The sequence below is a fragment of the Coregonus lavaretus genome (genome assembly GCF_964263955.1).
Source record: "Coregonus lavaretus genome assembly, chromosome: 24".
NCBI lineage: Eukaryota > Metazoa > Chordata > Actinopteri > Salmoniformes > Salmonidae > Coregonus > Coregonus lavaretus.
The window spans coordinates 18,156,583-18,177,277 of NC_140011.1; the positions used below are offsets into that span (position 1 = coordinate 18,156,583).

General features: G+C 42.9%; 1 protein-coding gene across 1 annotated transcript in view; it reads left to right on the forward strand.

Annotated features, from left to right (window-relative positions):
• The window catches only part of LOC311099286 (whirlin-like), a 138,072-nt gene that overhangs the window by 93,401 nt on the left and 23,976 nt on the right, over nucleotides 1-20,695 (forward strand). Inside the window, exons 4-5 of the mRNA XM_084139997.1 lie at nucleotides 18,148-18,356; nucleotides 20,180-20,216. Of these exons, the coding sequence (XP_083996123.1) occupies nucleotides 18,148-18,356; nucleotides 20,180-20,216 (246 nt within the window). The remainder of the gene's footprint in view (nucleotides 1-18,147; nucleotides 18,357-20,179; nucleotides 20,217-20,695) is intronic.

Genomic DNA, 20,695 nt, shown 5'->3' on the forward strand with positions numbered 1-20,695 from the left:
AATACAATACCACCATATTTAGGGTGTTCATCCACTCTGCCCAGAGTGGGAGAAAACATTTCACTTCCTTTATGTTATTAAATACATTTTACCAAGACAAATATGATTCTGTTCTGAATCATTCAGTGGGGTCTTTATCTAACATATCATTAACATTATATCCAAAAAGTAACAAAATATATATTATAATTAGCACTGAGCTCTGTTGACAGAGGGGTGCATCTTTCTTGCCGAAACTTTTGAAGATTTGACATTTTGTAGTCGTCGTCTTCCAAGTTGTTTCCGTGGGTCGCAAATAGCAAAATTAGCATGACACGAACTGAATTAAATGTAAAAGGCTTTGAAAATATAAAGCTTGTGGTATGCTCAGTGCTCCATTGACATTTCACAGAGATGTGCTTGTTTTTGTCAGAAATCTTTGAAAAAGAACAGGAACTTTGCATTAATATCAACAGCATATACTAAAGTATGAAAATACTACATGTCATGTCTCAAAATCGATCTCTATCTTACCTCTATATTGTTTCATGTCCTCCGGGTTTGAAAAGAAAGATGACGAGTTCAATTGTAAGCCTGTCAGGTAGCCTTAACTCTCTCACAGCATCCAGCCTAGCTGACGCAATGCTATTTTCCTGATTTTTTATCACTTTTTTTCTCCAAGTGTAAAAACTCCAATAAGGCTTGAACAGATTATGACAGAGACATGAGGTTTGTTTTCATAGAGGATTATCTACACAATTAACATTTAACCCATTGGTGAAAAGATGTGATTTTAATTGAACACCCTACATCAGGAGACCATGCAGTAATACATGCCATATGCTCTACTTTGGTGGGGACTCACTCTCTTTAATCTCCTCAATGGCCCAATCAAGGAAACATTTTTAATTGTAGGCTACATAGGAAATACTAGTGAATTGTCTTTCATAAAAAGCTCAAAGTGAGACAGTTCTTTTCGCAGTGTTTTGCATAGAGCATTGTGAGAACTAGTAAGTAGAGGATGGTTTGAAAATGATACAATATCACCATATTTGTTTTACATTTAATTAATGTTCTACTGACAGACTATTGGGAGCTGAGTGATTAACCATGTTTCCATCCACAGTTTTTGTCCAAGTAAAGTAATACACTCTATTAAATAAAAATCACGACAGCTGTGATGGAAACAGGACGTTTTGGTACAATTTTATAAATGCTGACAGATAATTACTTAGTTTGACATCGTGGGATATTTTTGTGTCTGTAAAATTAAATATGCGAGAAATGGCGGTGGAAACGCCTTTATGCACAAATATTGATATAATCACCATCATATCGAAGTAAACTGCTCCCATTTTGACTTGGTACACCATGCAGTTTATTAGGCTACAGATGAAATAATTTATAATGAACTTCACAGGGTGGTGAAAGTGCACTGTGATCTTGATGCTCCTTTCCAATAAATATCGAGGGTCTTATTCTGGCGACATGATGATCGATGCTTGACTGCCATTTGACAAATACAAATATTCTCCATAATAATCTCATCATGTAGACTATACCTGTACAGCCTACCCGCACTGTATCTGCTAGCTGTTGGCTAGAGCGCAAGTGCCAAGACCAGAGTAGGCACATTTGCTATTTAAAGCAACAGTTTTTGTGACAAAACTATAAGTAGAGTTGAAAATGTGATGGAAATATTGAACTTTAGATGTTTATTTGGTACATGAAAACTTAAGCGAAAAAGTAATTTTTTTGTGCACTACTTCATCAAAAGTCAATTTGGTGGAATCACACCACTGGTGGGAACATGCGCATATTTTCATTATGCATATTCTAGAGTATTCATATGAAAATCTGTCGCCAATTGGATGGAAACCTAGCTATTGGCAATGTTATTTTAAGGCTAAAGCTAGGTTTCCATCTAATTGGCGACATATTTTCATGCAAATACTTTTTAATCCGCATAAAGAAAATATGCACATTTTCCCAGCAGTGGTGTGTTTCTACCAAACTGACTTGTTGCAGATAAAAATCTTTGCGTGATAAGTGATGACGTAGTGCACACAAAATGTACTTTTTAGCTTACGTTTTTATGTACCAATTAAAATGTTCAATGTGTTTCCATTGTATTTTCAACTCTACTGATAGTTTTGTCACACATTTCTTTTGCATTAAATAGCAAATGTGCCTACTCTGGTCTTGGGGCGGGTAGTCTACATGATGAGATCATGGATATTTATTTGTCAAAACAGCAGTCAAGCATCGATTATCATGTCACCAGAATAAGACCCTCGATATTTATTGGAAAGGAGCATCAAGCTCATACCATGCACTTTCACCACCCTGTGAAGTTCATCATAACTTATTTCATCTGTAGCCTAATAAACTGCGTGGTTTCCCGGGTCGTAGTGGGTGGACCACACACCATGTCATCGCATGACTCCAAATTTACTTCAATATGATGGTTGTTATATTAATATTTGTGCATAAAGGCTCTTCCACCGCCATTTCTTGCATAATTAATTTTAAAGACAAAAAAAGATCCCACCATATCGAACGAACAAATTATCTGTCGCCATTTATAAAATTGTACCGAAACTTCCTGTTTCGATCACAGCTGTCGTAATTTTTGTTTATACAGTGGGGAGAACAAGTATTTGATACACTGCTGATTTTGCAGGTTTTCCTACTTACAAAGCATGTAGAGGTCTGTGATTTTTATCGTAGGTACACTTCAACTATGAGAGACGGAATCTAAAACAAAAATCCAGAAAATCACATTGTATGATTTTTAAGTAATTAATTTGCATTTTATTGCATGACATAAGTATTTGATCACCTGTATAAAAGACACCTGTCCACACACTCAATCAAACAGACTCCAACCTCTCCACAATGGCCAAGACCAGAGAGCTGTGTAAGGACATCAGGGATAAAATTGTAGACCTACACAAGGCTGGGATGGGCTACAGGACAATAGGCAAGCAGCTTGGTGAGAAGGCAACAACTGTTGGCGCAATTATTAGAAAATGGAAGAAGTTCAAGATGACGGTCAATCACCCTCGGTCTGGGGCTCCATGCAAGATCTCACCTTGTGGGGCATCAATGATCATGAGGAAGGTGAGGGATCAGCCCAGAACTACACGGCAGGACCTGGTCAATGACCTGAAGAGAGCTGGGACCACAGTCTCAAAGAAAACCATTAGTAACACACTACGCTGTCATGGATTAAAATCCTGCAGCGCACGCAAGGTCCCCCTGCTCAAGCCAGCGCATGTCCAAGCCCGTCTGAAGTTTTCCAATGACCATCTGGATGATCCAGAGGAGGAATGGGAGAAGGTCATGTGGTCTGATGAGACAAAAATAGAGCTTTTTGGTCTAAACTCCACTCGCCGTGTTTGGAGGAAGAAGAAGGAAAAGCATCCCCAAGAACACCATCCCAACCGTGAAGCATGGAGGTGGAAACATCATTCTTTGGGGATGCTTTTCTGCAAAGGGGACAGGACGACTGCACCGTATTGAGGGGAGGATGGATGGGGCCATGTATCACGAGATCTTGGCCAACAACCTCCTTCCCTCAGTAAGAGCATTGAAGATGGGTCGTGGCTGGGTCTTCCAGCATGACAACGACCCGAAACACACAGCCAGGACAACTAAGGAGTGGCTCCGTAAGAAGCATCTCAAGGTCCTGGAGTGGCCTAGCCAGTCTCCAGACCTGAACCCAATAAAAAATATTTGGAGGGAGTTGAAAGTCCGTATTGCCCAGCGACAGCCCCGAAACCTGAAGGATCTGAAGAAGGTCTGTATGGAGGAGTGGGCCACAATCCCTGCTGCAGTGTGTGCAAACCTGGTCAAGACCTACAGGAAACGTATGATCTCTGTAATTGCAAACAAAGGTTTCTGTACCAAATATTAATTTCTGCTTTTCTGATGTATCAAATACTTATGTCATGCAATAAAATGCAAATTAATTACTTAAAAATCATACAATGTGATTTTCTGGATTTTGGTTTTAGATTCCGTCTCTCACAGTTGAAGTGTACCTATGATTACAGACCTCTACATGCTTTGTAAGTAGGAAAACCTGCAAAATCGGCAGTGTATCAAATACTTGTTCTCCTCACTGTATGTTATGACTTCACTCACGTAAAAACTGTGGTTGGAAACTTGGTTTATGAAAGTGTTTTATTGTGTATAGTTATGAATAGAAATTAATTTGTGTGATGAATGTTGTAGGCGTTTTGATTGATTCGGCCTGCTAAAATGAAATTGCCTTTCATAAAACTGCATAGAGTTGCCTGACTTTCAATGACACACTCAACCTTTACTGTTCCCTCGAACGCTGGATCACTCGTCCCCAAGTTGTGGTCCCTTTCAGAGGATCCTCTGTGCTGAGACCTGTCAAGATTCTTATCAGATATATTTAGTGCCATGCCAGTCATTCTAAAGTGTCAAATAAACTTGATACGAAATGACCTTGAGATGTTCTCAGAGGAGTAGCTCAAGAGAGAACTTAACGACAAAAACTTCAGAATCGTGAAAAAATATGCTGACTCCTGAACATAAAAATTATAATGGTTCTAAATAGTACAAGATAGGGGTTCTTTGACTTGTAACCATTGCGGAACCCTTTTTGGTGCTATGTACTATAGAACCTTTTTTTGAATGTTCAATAAAGAACCATGCTCATAAGGTTCTAAATGGAACCTGTATGGTGCTATAAAGAATCCTGTCCTAAGAACCATTAAAAAAGGTTATATATACAGTTGAAGTCGAAGTTTACATACACCTTAGCCAAATACATTTAAACTCAGTTTTTCCACAATTCCTTACATTTAATCCTAGTAAAAATTCCCTGTTTTAGGTCAGTTAGGATCACCACTTTATTTTAAGAATGTGAAATGTCAGAATAATAGTAGAGAGAATGATTTATTTCAGCTTTTATTTCTTTCATCACATTCCCAGTGGGTCAGAAGTTTACATACACTCAATTAGTATTTGGTAGCATTGCCTTTAAATTGTTTAACTTGGATCAAACGTTTCTGGTAGTCTTCCACAAGCTTCCCACAATAAGTTGGGTGAATTTTGGCCCATTCCTCCTGACAGAGCTGGTGTAACTGAGTCAGACTTTGTTGTCCTTAAGCCAATTTGCCACAACTTTGGAAGTATGTTTGGTGTCATTGTCCATTTGGAAGACCCATTTGCGACCAAGCTTTAACTTCCTGACTGATGTCTTGAGAAGTTGCTTCAATATATCCACATAATTTTCCTTCCTCATGATGCCATCTATTTTGTGAAGTGTACCAGTCCCTCCTGCAGCAAAACACCCCCACAGCATGATGCTGCCACTCCTGTGCTTCACGGTTGGGATGGTGTTCTTCGGCTTGCAAGAACCCCCTTTTTCCTCCAAACATAACGATGGTCATTATGGCCAAACAGTTCTATTTTTGTTTCATCAGACCAGGGGACATTTCTCCAAAAAGTACGATCTTTGTCCCCATGTGCAGTTGCAAACCGTAGTCTGGCTTTTTTATGGCGGTTTTGGAGCAGTGGCTTCTTCCTTGCTGAGCGGCCATTCAGGTTATGTCGATATAGGACTGGTTTTACTGTGGATATAGATACTTTTGTATCTGTTTCCTCCAGCATCTTCACAAGGTCCTTTGCTGTTGTTCTGGGATTGATTTGCACTTTTCGCACCAAAGTACGTTCATCTCTAGGAGACAGAACACGTCTCCTTCCTGAGCGGTATGACGGCTGCGTGGTCCCATGGTGTTTATACTTGCATACTATTGTTTGTACAGATGAACGTGGTACCTTCAGGCGTTTGGAAATTGCTCCCAAGGATGAACCAGACTTGTGTAAGTCTACAATTTGTTTTCTGAGGTCTTGGCTGACTTCTTTTGATTTTCCCATGATGTCAAGCAAAGAGGCACTGAGTTTGAAGGTAGGCCTTGATGTAAATCCACAGGTACACCTCCAATTGACTCAAATTATGTCAATTAGCCTATCAGATGCTTCTAAAGCCATGACATCATTTTCTGGAATTTTCCAAGCTGTTTAAAGGCACAGTCAACTTAGTGTATGTAAACTTCTGACCCACTGGAATTGTGATACAGTGAATTATAAGTTAAATAATCTGTCTGTAAACAATTGTTGGAAAAATGACTTGTGTCATGCACAAAGTAGATGTCCTAACCGACTTGCCAAAAACTATAGTTTGTTAACAAGAAATTGGAGTGGTTGAAAAACAAGTTTTAATGACTCCAACGTAAGTGTATGTAAACTTCAGACTTCAACTGTAGCACCAAAAAAGGGTTCCACTATGGTTACAACACTTTTTGGGGCTATATAAAAGCCTTTTTTATGGTTCTTTATAGAACCTTTTTGGAGAATGGTTCTATAGATCCTTTTGAAGAACCATACAGGGTTTTGTATTCCGGTCAACCATATTATATTGTTAAAATTCCATAGGTGTTATAGTGTTCATTGACAAGTTGAATCAAGTGAGCTACCTCTGGAACAGCTGGGAGTCCCTGAGGAGCGAATTGAGAACCACTGACTGATTTAGTCAATCGTTCTCAATTGAAACAAGGCTATAAGTGAGTCTTTCACAAGGCACTGTCACTGGCAATAGTCATAAATACAGTAATATGTAATGGCATAACACAACACATTAGATCAATTGGAATTACTCTCACTCACTGTTGCACAAAAAGAGTTGTGAGCAAACCACGGCCCAAAATATTATAATGAGCCCCCTCCCCTACATTTTAATTATCACTAAAAGAGCAAAGATCCCTTTTGTGAACTGTAAAGAACCATTGAAGAACTCAAAGGGTTACTTGAGTCATTATGGTTCCATATAACCATCACCCTTCCCAAAGAACCCTTGAGGAACCCTCATTTTATAGCCAGCATGGTGTGGTATGTGGATAATTGAGGTTTACCATATTATGCATTTACACCATGTCAATTCATCTCAGTGAGATTATGGGATGCAGTTAGAATCTGGGGGCTCATTAAGATGCTGAGGGGGCTGTTCAGACAGCAAGAGCCTGTCAGTGATTGAGGATATAGGATGAAATGACAGAATGAGAAGTGTCATTTGTAGACTATGGCATAGAGAGTTAGAATTTAAAGAAAGAGAGAGGGAGAGATGTAGTGAGACAGAGGGACAGAGGAAGCGAAAGAGAGAGATGTAAAGAAGACAAGGGCCTTCATAAAAGTTTAACACCAACAAGGTAGTGCACTATAAAGGAATTGGGATCCAGCACGCCAGGCATTCCTCTATCCCTCTTTTTGGCACAAACATACACCTCCCCATATTCCCAAACACCCTGCTACATTCCTGCACTTAGGGAATCCCGCTTAGAAAGAAAAATGCTGCATTTCACAGAGCAGAGAGTTGGACAGAGGGGCACGACGCCAGTCGATATCTAATCTCTCCCCAGTTTTCCTCTTTCCTTCACTGGAGAACAGAACATGAGAGAAATGTCAGGGGTGCCCTAGTGTAGGGAACAGAGGGGGTGGCCAAATGCCAAATGCTGCTCCGTCACAGCCTGGATCCTTGTACTCTAGGAGAGAGAGGGAGAAAGAGCAGAGAAAGGCAATGAGAGACAGGAAAGGAGACAAAAAAAAGAGAATGGACACCGAAAACGAGAGCAACACTGAGGCTCAGACAGGGACAACGAAGTGAAAGACACGTCATTCCAAAAGATGGGAAGAGAGAGTGTCTGGCTGTATAGAGATCACTAGCTCTTATATCTCCCCACCCCACTCTCCTATCTCACAGTAAAGTAATCTTCCCCCTACTGTAATGTCAATGGGATTCATGACAGTGGGCCAGATCAAACAGATACAGGATGCGTCCCAAATGGCACACTATTCCCTGTATAGTGCAATACTTTTGACCAGAGCACTATGGACCCTGGTCTGCCCGGGTCAAAAGTAGTGCATTAAATAGGGAATAGGGTGCCATTTGGGACATAGGCACATTGTCAGGGAAGAAAGACACTTCAAAGGGGGTTTAATGGGATGCCTGTTCAGCTCTCCACAGCTCTCCTCTCCTGAGATGAGGGCTCTCTAACCTTTTGTTACTGCTATGAGATCAGCTCTGGTCAGCTTTCAACTCTCACTCTCTCATCTGATTCACTTTACATGCAGACTTCATCAAAATCATGATCTTTATTTCATATAGTCTGTGTATTGGTCACAGAGCCACTGTGGTATACCAGTAGTCCAGTGGTGGATGGTGGGTGGAGATATAGGAGGAAAAGCTGTAATGGCTGGTAGGGAATGAATGAAACAGTATGTTGTTGATACATTTCCATTCAGTCCATTCCAGCCATTACAATGAGCCCGTCCTCCTATATCTCCACCCGACCAGCCACCACTGCAGTCGCCCAATAGCTTAACAGGCTTCATTCCCCTGACTGTTTCTCTGGTTGTGATTCTAGTGAGGGTGAGTTGTTTCTTCCTTGTGGAGGTTTTGGCACACAAGCTGAGAAAGTGAGACAGAAAAAGAGAGAGAACACGAAGGACATGGAGAGATGAGGAATCGATGGCAATGTGAGACTTGTGATAGAGAGGTGTGTGGGGAAAACAATGGGCTGTGTTTAATGGCCATCGATCCAGTTGTACTCATCTGTGTCCTGAGTCGTATTCCCAGAAACACAGTCACTTATTATTCATCTTCGTATTGATTGGCCTTTCGTTTGTAAATGTCGTTATCATTGGCCCAGCATTGCTGCTGGTTAATTACCCAAGATGCTCCCTGGCGGCTTGGCCACGCTCTGATCTGACGCAGTGCATTGATCTGTGTGTGTGTGTGTGTGTGTGTCTGTACAAAGCAGTACTTACTTCCCATGCAAGCTTCTCTGAGCCCCCAAATTAAATTATAATGTGAAGGAGGGTGAGATGGAGGGTGAGATGGAGGGTGGGATGGAAGGTGGGATGGGGTGATAGAAAGAAGGGGGAAGAGTGGCGTCAGTGCAGCAGCACCATCACATTCAGGTGACGTCTCTGTGGTGACTCAGGCTTATTCAGAGACTCTTCTCTATGCTCTGATTACAGGCGGAGGGAGGGACGGAGGGAGGGGGGTCAAATATACATTGAGTATACCAAACATTAGGAACACCTTCCTAATATTGAGTTGCACTCCCCCCTCTTGCCCTCAGAACAGCCTCAATTCGTTGGGGCATGGACTCTACAAGGTGTTGAAAGCGTTCCACAGGGATGCTGGCCCATGTTGACTCCAATGCTTCCCACAGTTGTGTCAAGTTGGCTGGATGTCGTTTGGATGGAGGACTATTCTTGATACACACAGGAAACTGTTGAGTGTGAAAAACCCAACAGCGTTGCAGTTCTTGACACAAACCGGTGCGCCTGGCATCTAATACAAAGGCACTTAAATGTTTTGTTTTGCCCATTCACCTTCTGAATGGCACACATACACAATCCGTGTCTCAATTGTCTCAAGGCTTAAAAATCCTTCTTTAACCTGTCTCCCCCCCTTCATCTACACTGATTGAAGTGGATTTAACAAGTGACATCAATAAGGGATTATAGCTTTCACGTGGATTCACCTGGTCAGTCTATGTCATGGAAGAGCAGGTGTTCTTAATGTTTTGTGTACTCAGTGTATTGTCTTAACACCAGTCACTGAACACCAGTCACTAGATATCTTTTTCACACACAAGCACAGTGTCTGCAGTGACTTGATAGAGGGGCTATTGAAGTTATTGATGGTGCGATTTGGTTGACTTAGCAGAGTGAAATAAAATATTACAACAAATGTAAGAACAGCTGCCATCTGGAAATAATGTTTAAATGCTAAACACCAAATTAAACTCTAAAAGCTAAACTAATGTGGTAATGTGGATGGAGAGTGAGAGTTTATCTCTGTACCTGTATGTGTTCAGTGACCTGTCACCATAACAACCAACCAACTGTACGATCAAACCATGCATGTCACAGCACATCACTACACTTCAATTCCATCTGATTTGAACATGTAAACTTTCCATTGTGATTCAATTTCGGCACTGAATAAAGTTTGATCTAAAAGGAAAACCTGATGATAGATCAGCACTCCTACTCTACAGGTGTACTATCTTAATTTGATCACTCTGTTGTCACAGAGAATTTTCCTTCGCATCAGGAAATGCAAATTGTAGTGTATTCCAGGCTTAAAAAAGCTTCTGAAGTTTGTAATTTCATTTTCTGTTGCTGCAGGATTATTTTCTTGCTGTGAGAAACTGGTCAAATTAAGATAGTAAGATCCTTTATGATCTATACAGGCCCTGGTCTTGTTGCAGCTAACTTTACAAAGGTTAATGTCAGCCATCCCTGAAAGGACAGTATGTGGGTATTTCTATAAACTAGGGTACCAGTGAGGATTTCCTAAACTGGACAGCTTTTTACAGCTTTTGATAAGTAATTGATAATAATCTGCCAATATTTTTCATGTCATTACATTAAGATACAGTATAAGGGGGATCATAGCTATATTCAATCAAATTCAAGTGCTGATTTAAAACCTACACTACAAGACCAAATGTATGTGGACACCTGCTTGTCGAACATCTCATTCCAAAATTATGGGCATTAATATAGAGTTGGTCCCCCCTTTGCTGCTATAAGAGCCTCCACTCTTATGGGAAGGCTTTCCACTAGATGTTGGAACATTGCTGCCGGGACTTGCTTCCATTCAGCCACAAGAGCATTAGTGGGGTCGGGCACTGATGTTGTGCAATTAGGCCTGGCTTGCAGTCGGCCTTCCGATTCATCCTAAAGGTGTTCAATGGGGTTGAGGTCAGGGCTCTGTGCAGGCCAGTCAAGTTCTTCCACACCGATCTCGACAAACCATTTCTCTATGGAACTCGCTTTGTGCATGGGGGCATAGTCAGTTTTGGCCTTCGCCAAACTGTTGCCACAAAGTTGAAAGCACAGTATCGTCTAGAATGTAATTGTATGCTGTAGCGTTATGATTTCCCTTCACTGGAACTATGGGGCCTAGCCTGAACCATGAAAAACAGCCCCAGACCATTGTTCCTCCTCCACCAAACTTTACAGTTGGCACTATGTATTCGGGCAGGTAACATTATCCTGGCATCCGCCAAACCCAGATTTGTCTGTTGGACTGCCAGATGGTGAAGCGTGATTCATCACTCCAGAGAACGTGTTTCCACTGCTCCAGAGTCCAATGGCGGTGACATTTACACCACTCCAGCCGACGCTTGGCATTGCGCATGGTGATCTTAGGCTTGTGTGCGGCTGCTCGGCCATGGAAACCCATTTCATGAAGCTCCCGACGAACAGTTCTTGTGCTGACGTTGCTTCCAGAGGCAGTTTGGAACTCGGTGGTGAGTGTTGCATTCGAGGACAGACAAATGTTTAAGTGCTACGCGCTTCAGCACTCGGCGGTCCCGTTATGTGAGCTTGTGTGTCCTACCACTCGCTGCTGAGCCGTTGTTGCTCCTAGACGTTTCCACCTCACAATAACAGCACTTACAGTTGACCGGGGCAGCTCTAGCAGGGCAGAAATTTGACGAACTGACTTGTTGGAAAGGTGGCATCCTATCACGGTGCCACGTTGAAAGTCACTGAGCTCTTCAGTAAGGCCATTCTACTGCCAATGTTTGTCTATGGAGATTGCATGGGTGTGTGCTCGATTTCATACACCTGTCAGCAACGGGTGTGGCTGAAATAGCAGAATCCACTAATTTGAAGGGGTGTCAACATACTTTTGTATATACAATGTACAGTGGGGAGAACAAGTATTTGATACACTGCCGATTTTGCAGGTTTTCCTACTTACAAAGCATGTAGAGGTCTGTAATTTTTATCATAGGTACACTTCAACTATGAGAGACGGAATCTAAAACAAAAATCCAGAAAATCACATTGTATGATTTTTAAGTAATTAATTTGCATTTTATTGCATGACATAAGTATTTGATACATCAGAAAAGCAGAACTTAATATTTGGTACAGAAACCTTTGTTTGCAATTACAGAGATCATAAGTTTCCTGTAGGTCTTGACCAGGTTTGCACACACTGCAGCAGGGATTTTGGCCCACTCCTCCATACAGACCTTTTCCAGATCCTTCAGGTTTCGGGGCTGTCGCTGGGCAATACGGACTTTCAGCTCCCTCCAAAGATTTTCTATTGAGTTCAGGTCTGGAGACTGGCTAGGCCACTCCAGGACCTTGAGATGCTTCTTACGGAGCCACTCCTTAGTTGCCCTGGCTGTGTGTTTCGGGTCGTTGTCATGCTGGAAGACCCAGCCACGACCCATCTTCAATACTCTTACTGAGGGAAGGAGGTTGTTGGCCAAGATCTCGCGATACATGGCCCCATCCATCCTCCCCTCAATACGGTGCAGTCGTCCTGTCCCTTTGCAGAAAAGCATCCCCAAAGAATGATGTTTCCACCTCCATGCTTCACGGTTGGGATGGTGTTCTTGGGGTTGTACTCATCCTTCTTCTTCCTCCAAACACGGCGAGTGGAGTTTAGACCAAAAAGCTATATTTTTGTCTAATCAGACCACATGACCTTCTCCCATTCCTCCTCTGGATCATCCAGATGGTCATTGGCAAACTTCAGACGGGCCTGGACATGCGCTGGCTTGAGCAGGGGGACCTTGCGTGCGCTGCAGGATTTTAATCCATGACAGCGTAGTGTGTTACTAATGGTTTTCTTTGAGTCTGTGGTCCCAGCGCTCTTCAGGTCATTGACCAGGTCCTGCAGTGTAGTTCTGGGCTGATCCCTCACCTTCCTCATGATCATTGATGGCCCACGAGGTGAGATCTTGCATGGAGCCCCAGACCGAGGGTGATTGACCGTCAACTTGAACTTCTTCCATTTTCTAATAATTGCGCCAACAGTTGTTGCCTTCTCACCAAGCTGCTTGCCTATTGTCCTGTAGCCCATCCCAGCCTTGTGCAGGTCTACAATTTTATCCCTGATGTCCTTACACAGCTCTCTGGTCTTGGCCATTGTGGAGAGGTTGGAGTCTGTTTGATTGAGTGTGTGGACAGTTGTCTTTTATACAGGTAACAAGTTCAAACAGGTGCAGTTAATACAGGTAATGAGTGGAGAACAGGAGGGCTTCTTAAAGAAAAACTAACAGGTCTGTGAGAGCCGGAATTCTTACTGGTTGGTAGGTGATCAAATACTTGTCATGCAATAAAATGCAAATTAATTACTTAAAAATCATACAATGTGATTTCTGGATTTTTGTTTTACATTCCGTCTCTCACAGTTGAAGTGTACCTATGATAAGAATTACAGACCTCTACATGCTTTGTAAGTAGGAAAACCTGTGAAATCGGCAGTGTATCAAATACTTGTTCTCCCCACTGTATGTTTAACCCTTTATCGTGGTTGGTGTCTTGACGGATTTGTCCAAAATCATGTGACATAAAGCATTACTTTTCTGTCCATGCATTTATGGCAGTGTAAGTTGTCGTTAAATCATATATTAAGCATTAATCAGTTAAATTAGACATTGAACTTGAACCCAGTAAGAATCCTGGATCTAGCTGTCAGACAGTTCTTTGTCTAGAGATCCCAGAAATGTGGTGTAACTACATAACATTTTGTGTCTCCTTATGTTACGGGATGAACATAGTTTTCATGGTCACACAAATCCAAAATAATAAGTGCGATTTAAAAATGGAATGCTTCTATCCGAAAGAGTCACCTTACCCTGATACTTAAAACACATCATCATCAATTTTCAGAATGAGAGCCAAGTGACGAATAGCTGTTGAGATAGTGCATGCAATGCAACAACAGCCAAAGTGCTGGGAAAAAAAGTTTTTTGTGAGGAATGTCCAGAATATATTGGTGTCTCATTCATTACGCCGGTGAAGACAGTTGTGCCTGGATCCACGTTGGATCTAATATCCCTTGCAAATTGAGGTTGATCATCTGTTGTTGTCTGTTTGATTTACAGCAGGGTCTCGTTAGATTTAACAGAGAAAGCATGAAGGTAATGAGTTCATGTTTACATATGTTTTTGTGCCTCGGATTAGACACCAAGTCTACTGTGTACAATTTTGTAGTATAGAGTATTGTGCAACACCCAACGCTCTTCCTATGAATTTTTCTGAATAAATGGACAACAAAAGACATAGCCTAGGGGCTTATTCACAATATGTTCTGGTAATGAAATAACATGACAAATACATTTTGTTTTCCATGTTACACCTGCAATTTTAAGCTATACAAGGGTCTGGAAGTAGGCTACTTGAACTTGAATTTGGAGCTCACAAATTCAAGTATTGGAATAGGCCTACCTTGAAAATCAGACATATCCTCAACCCTCCATTAAAAAAGGAACCTGGTTTTTGGTCACTTTCTCATTGTAAAAACAGCGATGGTGAGATTAATGCTATGTGTGCCTGCGTCGGTCACGTAGGCTACCGAAAAATGGCCATGCTGGCACCCAATCTATTTAGTCAGTCAATGTCCACATTATTCTCACAGATTTTAGAATCTAATAATAATTTGAATATCGAGGCCTAAAAAAATCCTTATTCTTAAAGTGGTAATGGCCTACTTTTCTTTTACACTTTTTGCATGCTTTTTGGGGGAGGGGGGTTCTATATTAGGCCCTGCATGTACAGTTATATAAATTAGACAGTTGTATAATATTGAGGTCCTTGAAAATTATAATGACTATAAGTGCTTGAAAAAGTCCCTGAAAGATCTTCAATTTTACTTGCCAATGTCTGTATGAACCTTGCTTCAAAGAGGTATAGTCCTATGTTGTTGTAAAGGTGGAGTTATGGGCCAATTTGCATATATTTCATTTTATTCCTCTAAGTACTCTGGTGGAACTGCATGGAAATCCTTTTAATTTTTGTTTCAAACCATTTGGCCCCACATTGGCCCCATTATATATAGAAAGACCCACGTCTGTCTGCTCTCTGTTTAGTGTGGTGTGTCACTATACTTATTGTACTGCTGCATATATGGGGTGCGTAATATATTCTCTATATTATAGGGAATATGGTTTCATTTGGGATGCATACATTATTTATCTATACAGTCCACAGTCCAGAGTGCTATATCATTTAACACATATGATGATCTTGTAGATGATCAGAGATCAGCCAAGTGCTTCATGTGAGGTCAGAGGTCATATATGAGTCTACAGGGGGGAGTGCAGAGAGACATGGACAGTGTCCCAAATTGCTCCCTATTCACTACATAGTGCACAACTTTTGACCACAACCCCATGGGCCCTGGTCAAATGTTGTGCACTACATAGGGAATAGGGTGCCATTTGGGATGCAACCATGGGGTTATGGAGCCCTGCAGCTGGAGATGAACATCAGTAGACACAGTAGTCTTCAGTAGCCTCTAGATCTCTACTCTCGAACTCCTCACAGTCTCACCAGGAGTTAGAGAATACCTCTGACCCTGTGTTCCACATCCCTACATGGGATCTACAGTGCCTTCAGAAAGTTATTGCAAACAGGATGCATGTTTTGGGATATTTTCATTCTGTACAGGCTTCCTTTTTTCCAAGCTGTCATATAGGTTAGTATTGTGGAGTAAATACAATATAGTTGATCCATCCTCAGTTTTCTCCTATCATTTTACATTTTACATTTTAGTCATTTAGCAGACGCTCTTATCCAGAGCGACTTACAGTTAGTGCATTCATCTTAAGATAGCTAGGTCGGACAACCACATATCACAGGCATAGAAAGTACATTTTTCGGAAGATGGGCAGGGACTCTGCTGTCCTAGCTTCAGGGGGAAGCTGATTCCACCATTGGGGTGCCAGGACAGAGAATAACTCGTACTGGGCTGAGCGGGAGCTGCCCTTCCGTAGGGCCAAGAGACCTGAGGTGGCAGAACGGAGTGCTCGGGTTGGGGTGTAGGGTTTGAGCATAGCCTAAAGTAGGGAGGGGCAGTTCCTCTTGCTGTTCCGTAGGTAAGCACCATGGTCTTGTAGTGGATGCAAGCATCAACTGGAAGCCAGTTGAGTGTGCGGAGGAGCGGGGTGACATGAGAGATCTTGGGAAGGTTGAAAACCAGGCGGGCTGGTGCATTCAGGGGTTTGATGGCACAAGCAGGGAGCCCAGCCAACAGCGAGTTGCAGTAGTCCAGATGGGAGAGGACAAGTGCCTGGATTAGGACCTGCGCCGCTTCCTGTGTGAGGTAGGGTCGTACTCTACGGATGTTGTAGAGCATGAATCTGCAGGAGTGAGTCACTGCTTTGATGTTTGCAGAGAACGACAGGGTGTTGTCCAGGGTCACGCCAAGGTTCTTTGCACTCTGGGAGGGCGACACTATGGAGTTGTCAACCGTGATGGAGAGGTCTTTGAGCAGGCAGGCCTTCCCCAGGAGGAAGAGCAGTTCCGTCTTGTCGAGGTTGAGCTTGAGGTGGTGGGCCGACACACAAGTTGAGATATCTGCCAGGCACGCAGAGATGCGTGTAGCCACCTGGGTGTCAGAAGGGTGGGAAGGAGAAAAGTAGTTGAGTGTCATCCGCATAGCAATGATAGGAGAGACCATGTGAGGATATGATGGAGCCGAGTGACTTGGTGTATAGAGAGAAGAGGAGAGGGCCTAGAACCGAGCCCTGAAGGACACCAGTAGTGAGAGTACATGGTGCAGACACAGATCCTCTCCACATCACCTGGTAGGAGCGGCCTGCCAGGTAGGATGCAATCCAAAAGTGTGCATAGCCTGAGACGCCCAGACCTGAGAATGTGGAGAGGAGGATCTGATGGTTAATAGTGTCAAAGGCAGCGGATAGATCTAGGAGGATGAGAACAGTCATTAAACTCTGTAACTGTTTTAAAGTCACCATTGGCCTCATAGTGATATCCCTGAGTGGTTTCCTGTCACAGATTCAGCCGAGGCTGCTCCTCCTCCTTGCTCGGGCAGGCTTCGGCGTTCGTTGTCACCGGAGTACTAGCTGCCACCGATCTATGTTTCTGTGTTCTACTTGTTTTGTCTTCATTGTACACACCTGGTTCCCATTATGTCTATGATTTGTTTTCCTATTTAACCCTCTGGCTCCCACTGTGTTGTGTGCGTGTTTGTTCATGTTTGGTTGTCGTCTGGTGAGCGGGTTTGTTCCTCACTGCGTGGAGGTTATGTATTTTACGTTACCTACGAGTAAAGTACGTTTTCGATTAGCTCTGTGTCCTGCGCCTGACTTCGTCCTACCACATCACACTGACCGCCTGACATTTCCTCACTCTCCAGCAACTGAGTTAGGAAGGACGCCTGTATCTTTGTAGTGACTGGGTGTATTTATACACCATCCAAAGTGTAATTAACAACTTCACAATGCTCAAAGGGATACTCAGTGTCTGCTTTTATTTTTTTACCCATCTACCAATTCTTTGCGAGGCATTGGAAAACCTCTCTGGTCTTTTTGGTTTGAAATTCACTGCTTGACTGAGGAACCTTACAGATAATTGCATATGTGGGGTACAGAGATGAGGCAGTCATTAAAAAAGATTGTTAAACACTATTATTGAAAAAGAAAAGGAGCTCAGATGCAGCAATTTAATAACCAACGTTTCAACAGACAAGCTGTCTTCATCAGGGTAAACAGCTTGTCTGTCTACTCCGCTAGCCAGCACCTCGCCTAAACAGGTGTGCGTTTATTTCGCCTCCAAACACTATTATTGCACACAGAGTGAGTCCATGCAACTTATTGGGTGACTTGTTAAGCAAATGTCTACTCCTGATCTTATTTAGGCTTGCCATAACAAAGGAGCTGAATTCTTATTAACTCAAGACATTTCAGCTTTTCATTTTTAATTAATTCGTAAAAATGTCTAAAAACATAATTACACTTTGACATTATGGGGTATTGTGTGTAGGCCAGTGACACAAAATCTCAATAAAATCAATTTTAAATTCAGGCTGTAACACAACAAAATGTGGAAAAAGTAAAGTTGTGTGAATACTTTCTGAAGGCACTATACCTCCCTGTGAAGTTCAGCACTGATCAATCTACCAATCTAACTCCCACTCTGTTTATCTACCACTCTCGTCTGTACTCTACCTGGACTCTACCGCTCTAACCCCACTGTGTCACCTCTGACCTGTGTACTGTAACCCAGTGTCTGCCCATGCCAGTCCGCCCACCAGCCCTTCCTCTCTATGCCCTCCCCACCCCCCAGGTGGGTGACCAGATCCTGGAGGTGAACGGGCGCAGCTTCGTGGGCATCCCCCACGACGAGGCGGTGCGCGTGCTCAAGTCGTCGCGCCACCTGATGATGACGGTGAAGGATGTGGGGCGCCTGCCGCACGCCAGGACGGTGGTGGGGGAGACCAAGTGGATCACTAGCTCCCAGATAGCAGAGAGCTCCGCCAGTGGCAGCGTGGCCGGGTAAGAGAGATGGGGAAGGAGGGGGGTGGGGAGAGGTATGGGGAGAGGGTCTCTGTATGACTGTACAGGTAAGAGAGAGGGGGGAGGGGAGGGATAGGGAGACTATGGTGGGTATAGTCAAGGCGATTGAGTAGGGTGACGGAAAGGGAAGGGTGAGATGGAGGTTTGGGTATGTTTGATACAGACGAGGGGATTGCGAAGGGGGTACTTGATTGTTGAAGGGAAGCTACAGTAGCGAGAGAGAGTGGTGGAGGGAGATGGGTGGAGGGGGTGACGGTGTATTTAAAAGTAAGATTCGCTAATTAAATTGGAATCTCCGGGTGGCACAAGCGCTGGATTTAATGTGCCATTTCAAGAGGGCATCGCACAATTTTTCCGTCTTTACTGGCCCCAACGACCATGCTTTGAGTCGGTTTATTTTCTCATGGTCTAAAAACGAATTATGTTATAGGCTGCTTAGATTGCTACAATAAACTAGAATCACTTTCACAAAGACAAAGATGTTGGACTTCTACGCATTGTGATGAAAGATACAAGTACCTGTTTATCTATTCTGCCTGTACTGTAGATCTATTCTGTGTGCATTTCATGAGGCACATATGTGTCGTAAATTCAGTTGAAAGATTTCCATAAAATTCCATTTAAAATGATTTTCCATGCGTGCCAGGTTATTTAGTGTCACTCCGGGGAAATGTTAAGTGAGATACATTAAAAAAGCCCAAAATAGAAACTTCACTCAGACATGAACAATGTCCACAAGAAATAGAGAAAGAAAAAAAGGGAATATAAATGTTACCACTTAACCCATCAATCATATGAAAATGTCAGTTCCCAACTAACCCCAAGCAAATGAAGCACAACCTCTGAACAGCTTGGTGTCTAAGCATACCTTTTGTCTTTGTCTGTGTGTCTGTGTGTGTGTGTGTGTGTGTGTGTATGTGTATGTGTGTGTATGTGTGTGTGTGTGTGTGTGTGTGTGTGTGTGTGTGTGTGTGTGTGTGTGTGTGTGTGTGTGTGTGTGTGTGTGTGTGTGTGTGTGGTGCTCTGCTCCACCTCAATGTCATTTGCTGTAATGCAGCTCTCCTGATTAAGAGAGCTTTGGAGCGCTGGTCACACACCAGAGAGAGAAAGAAACCTGCAAGGTAGCTGTTTTTATACCAGGGCATTTCATCACTAATGTCTGGCTCTCTGCCTAACGTGAGCTTGCAGGGGGTGTTACAGTGTCACGGTCAGCTGGACGTGTTTAACTATATGTGTGGGAACCAGAAGTCCCCACAAGAATAGTAAACAAATAAACATTTGACCAACTGGGGACATTTTGTTAGTCCATACAAGCTCAAATGCTATTTCTATGGGGTTTAGGGTTAAGGTTATAATTAGTGTTAGGGTTAGAATTCGGTTTAGGGTACGGGTTAGGAGCTAGGGTTAGTTTTAGGGTACAGGTTAGGAGCTAGGGTTAGGTTTAGGGTTAAGGTTAGTTTAGGTTTTGGGGTTAAGGTTAGGGTTAGGGTTAGGGTTAGAGTTAGGGTTAGGGTTAGGTTTAGGTTTAGGATTAGGGGTTAGGGAAAATAGGATTTAGAATGGGACAAGAATTGTGTGTCCTCACAAGGTTAGTTAAAGAAGAGTGTGTGTGTGTGTGTGTGTGTTTGTGTGTTTATGTGCATGCGTGTGTTTGTGTGCGTGCGTTTGTGTGTGTCCACATATTCTCAGAGTGGACAGGAAATTAGAAAATGCTGGCAGTGATATCTGTGTGTCTGGAGTGAACTGTCATGAGTCATGAGGACAGTGTAATAATGTGTTCCATTTATCTGTGTGTCCTGCAGCTTGTCCATGGACCAAGGAGCCTCTGCATCAGGAAAGGTAAGGCCAACCTCCACACAGAGATCTGTCTATGTTGCTGGCCTGCCAGTGTATGTGTGTGTGTGCGTGTGTGTGTGAGAAAGCAGTACTTACTTCCCTTGCGTGTGTGTGTGTGTGTGTGTGTGTGTGTGTGTGTGTGTGTGTGTGTGTGTGTGTGTGTGTGTGTGTGCGCGTGCTTGTGTATCTATGTGCATCTCTGTGTCCTGGAGGCTGTGTGTGTGCACATTATCATATTTCAAATAAAATAAAATGTTATTGGTTGCCTAAACATATTTGCCAGATGTTGTTTGTATGATCATATTTGCTCTCTCTCCATCTGTGTCCACATCTGTGACAGCGTGGCATCATGTCAGCCTGTAGGGAGAAAGGGACGCTGGCATTGCAGCCATGTCACGCGGTCGGCCCCAGTGTTATTGAGTGTGAGGGCATCTGCAGGGCAAGAGGCCAGGGTTAGAGAACATGACCTGAGGAGAGGGAGC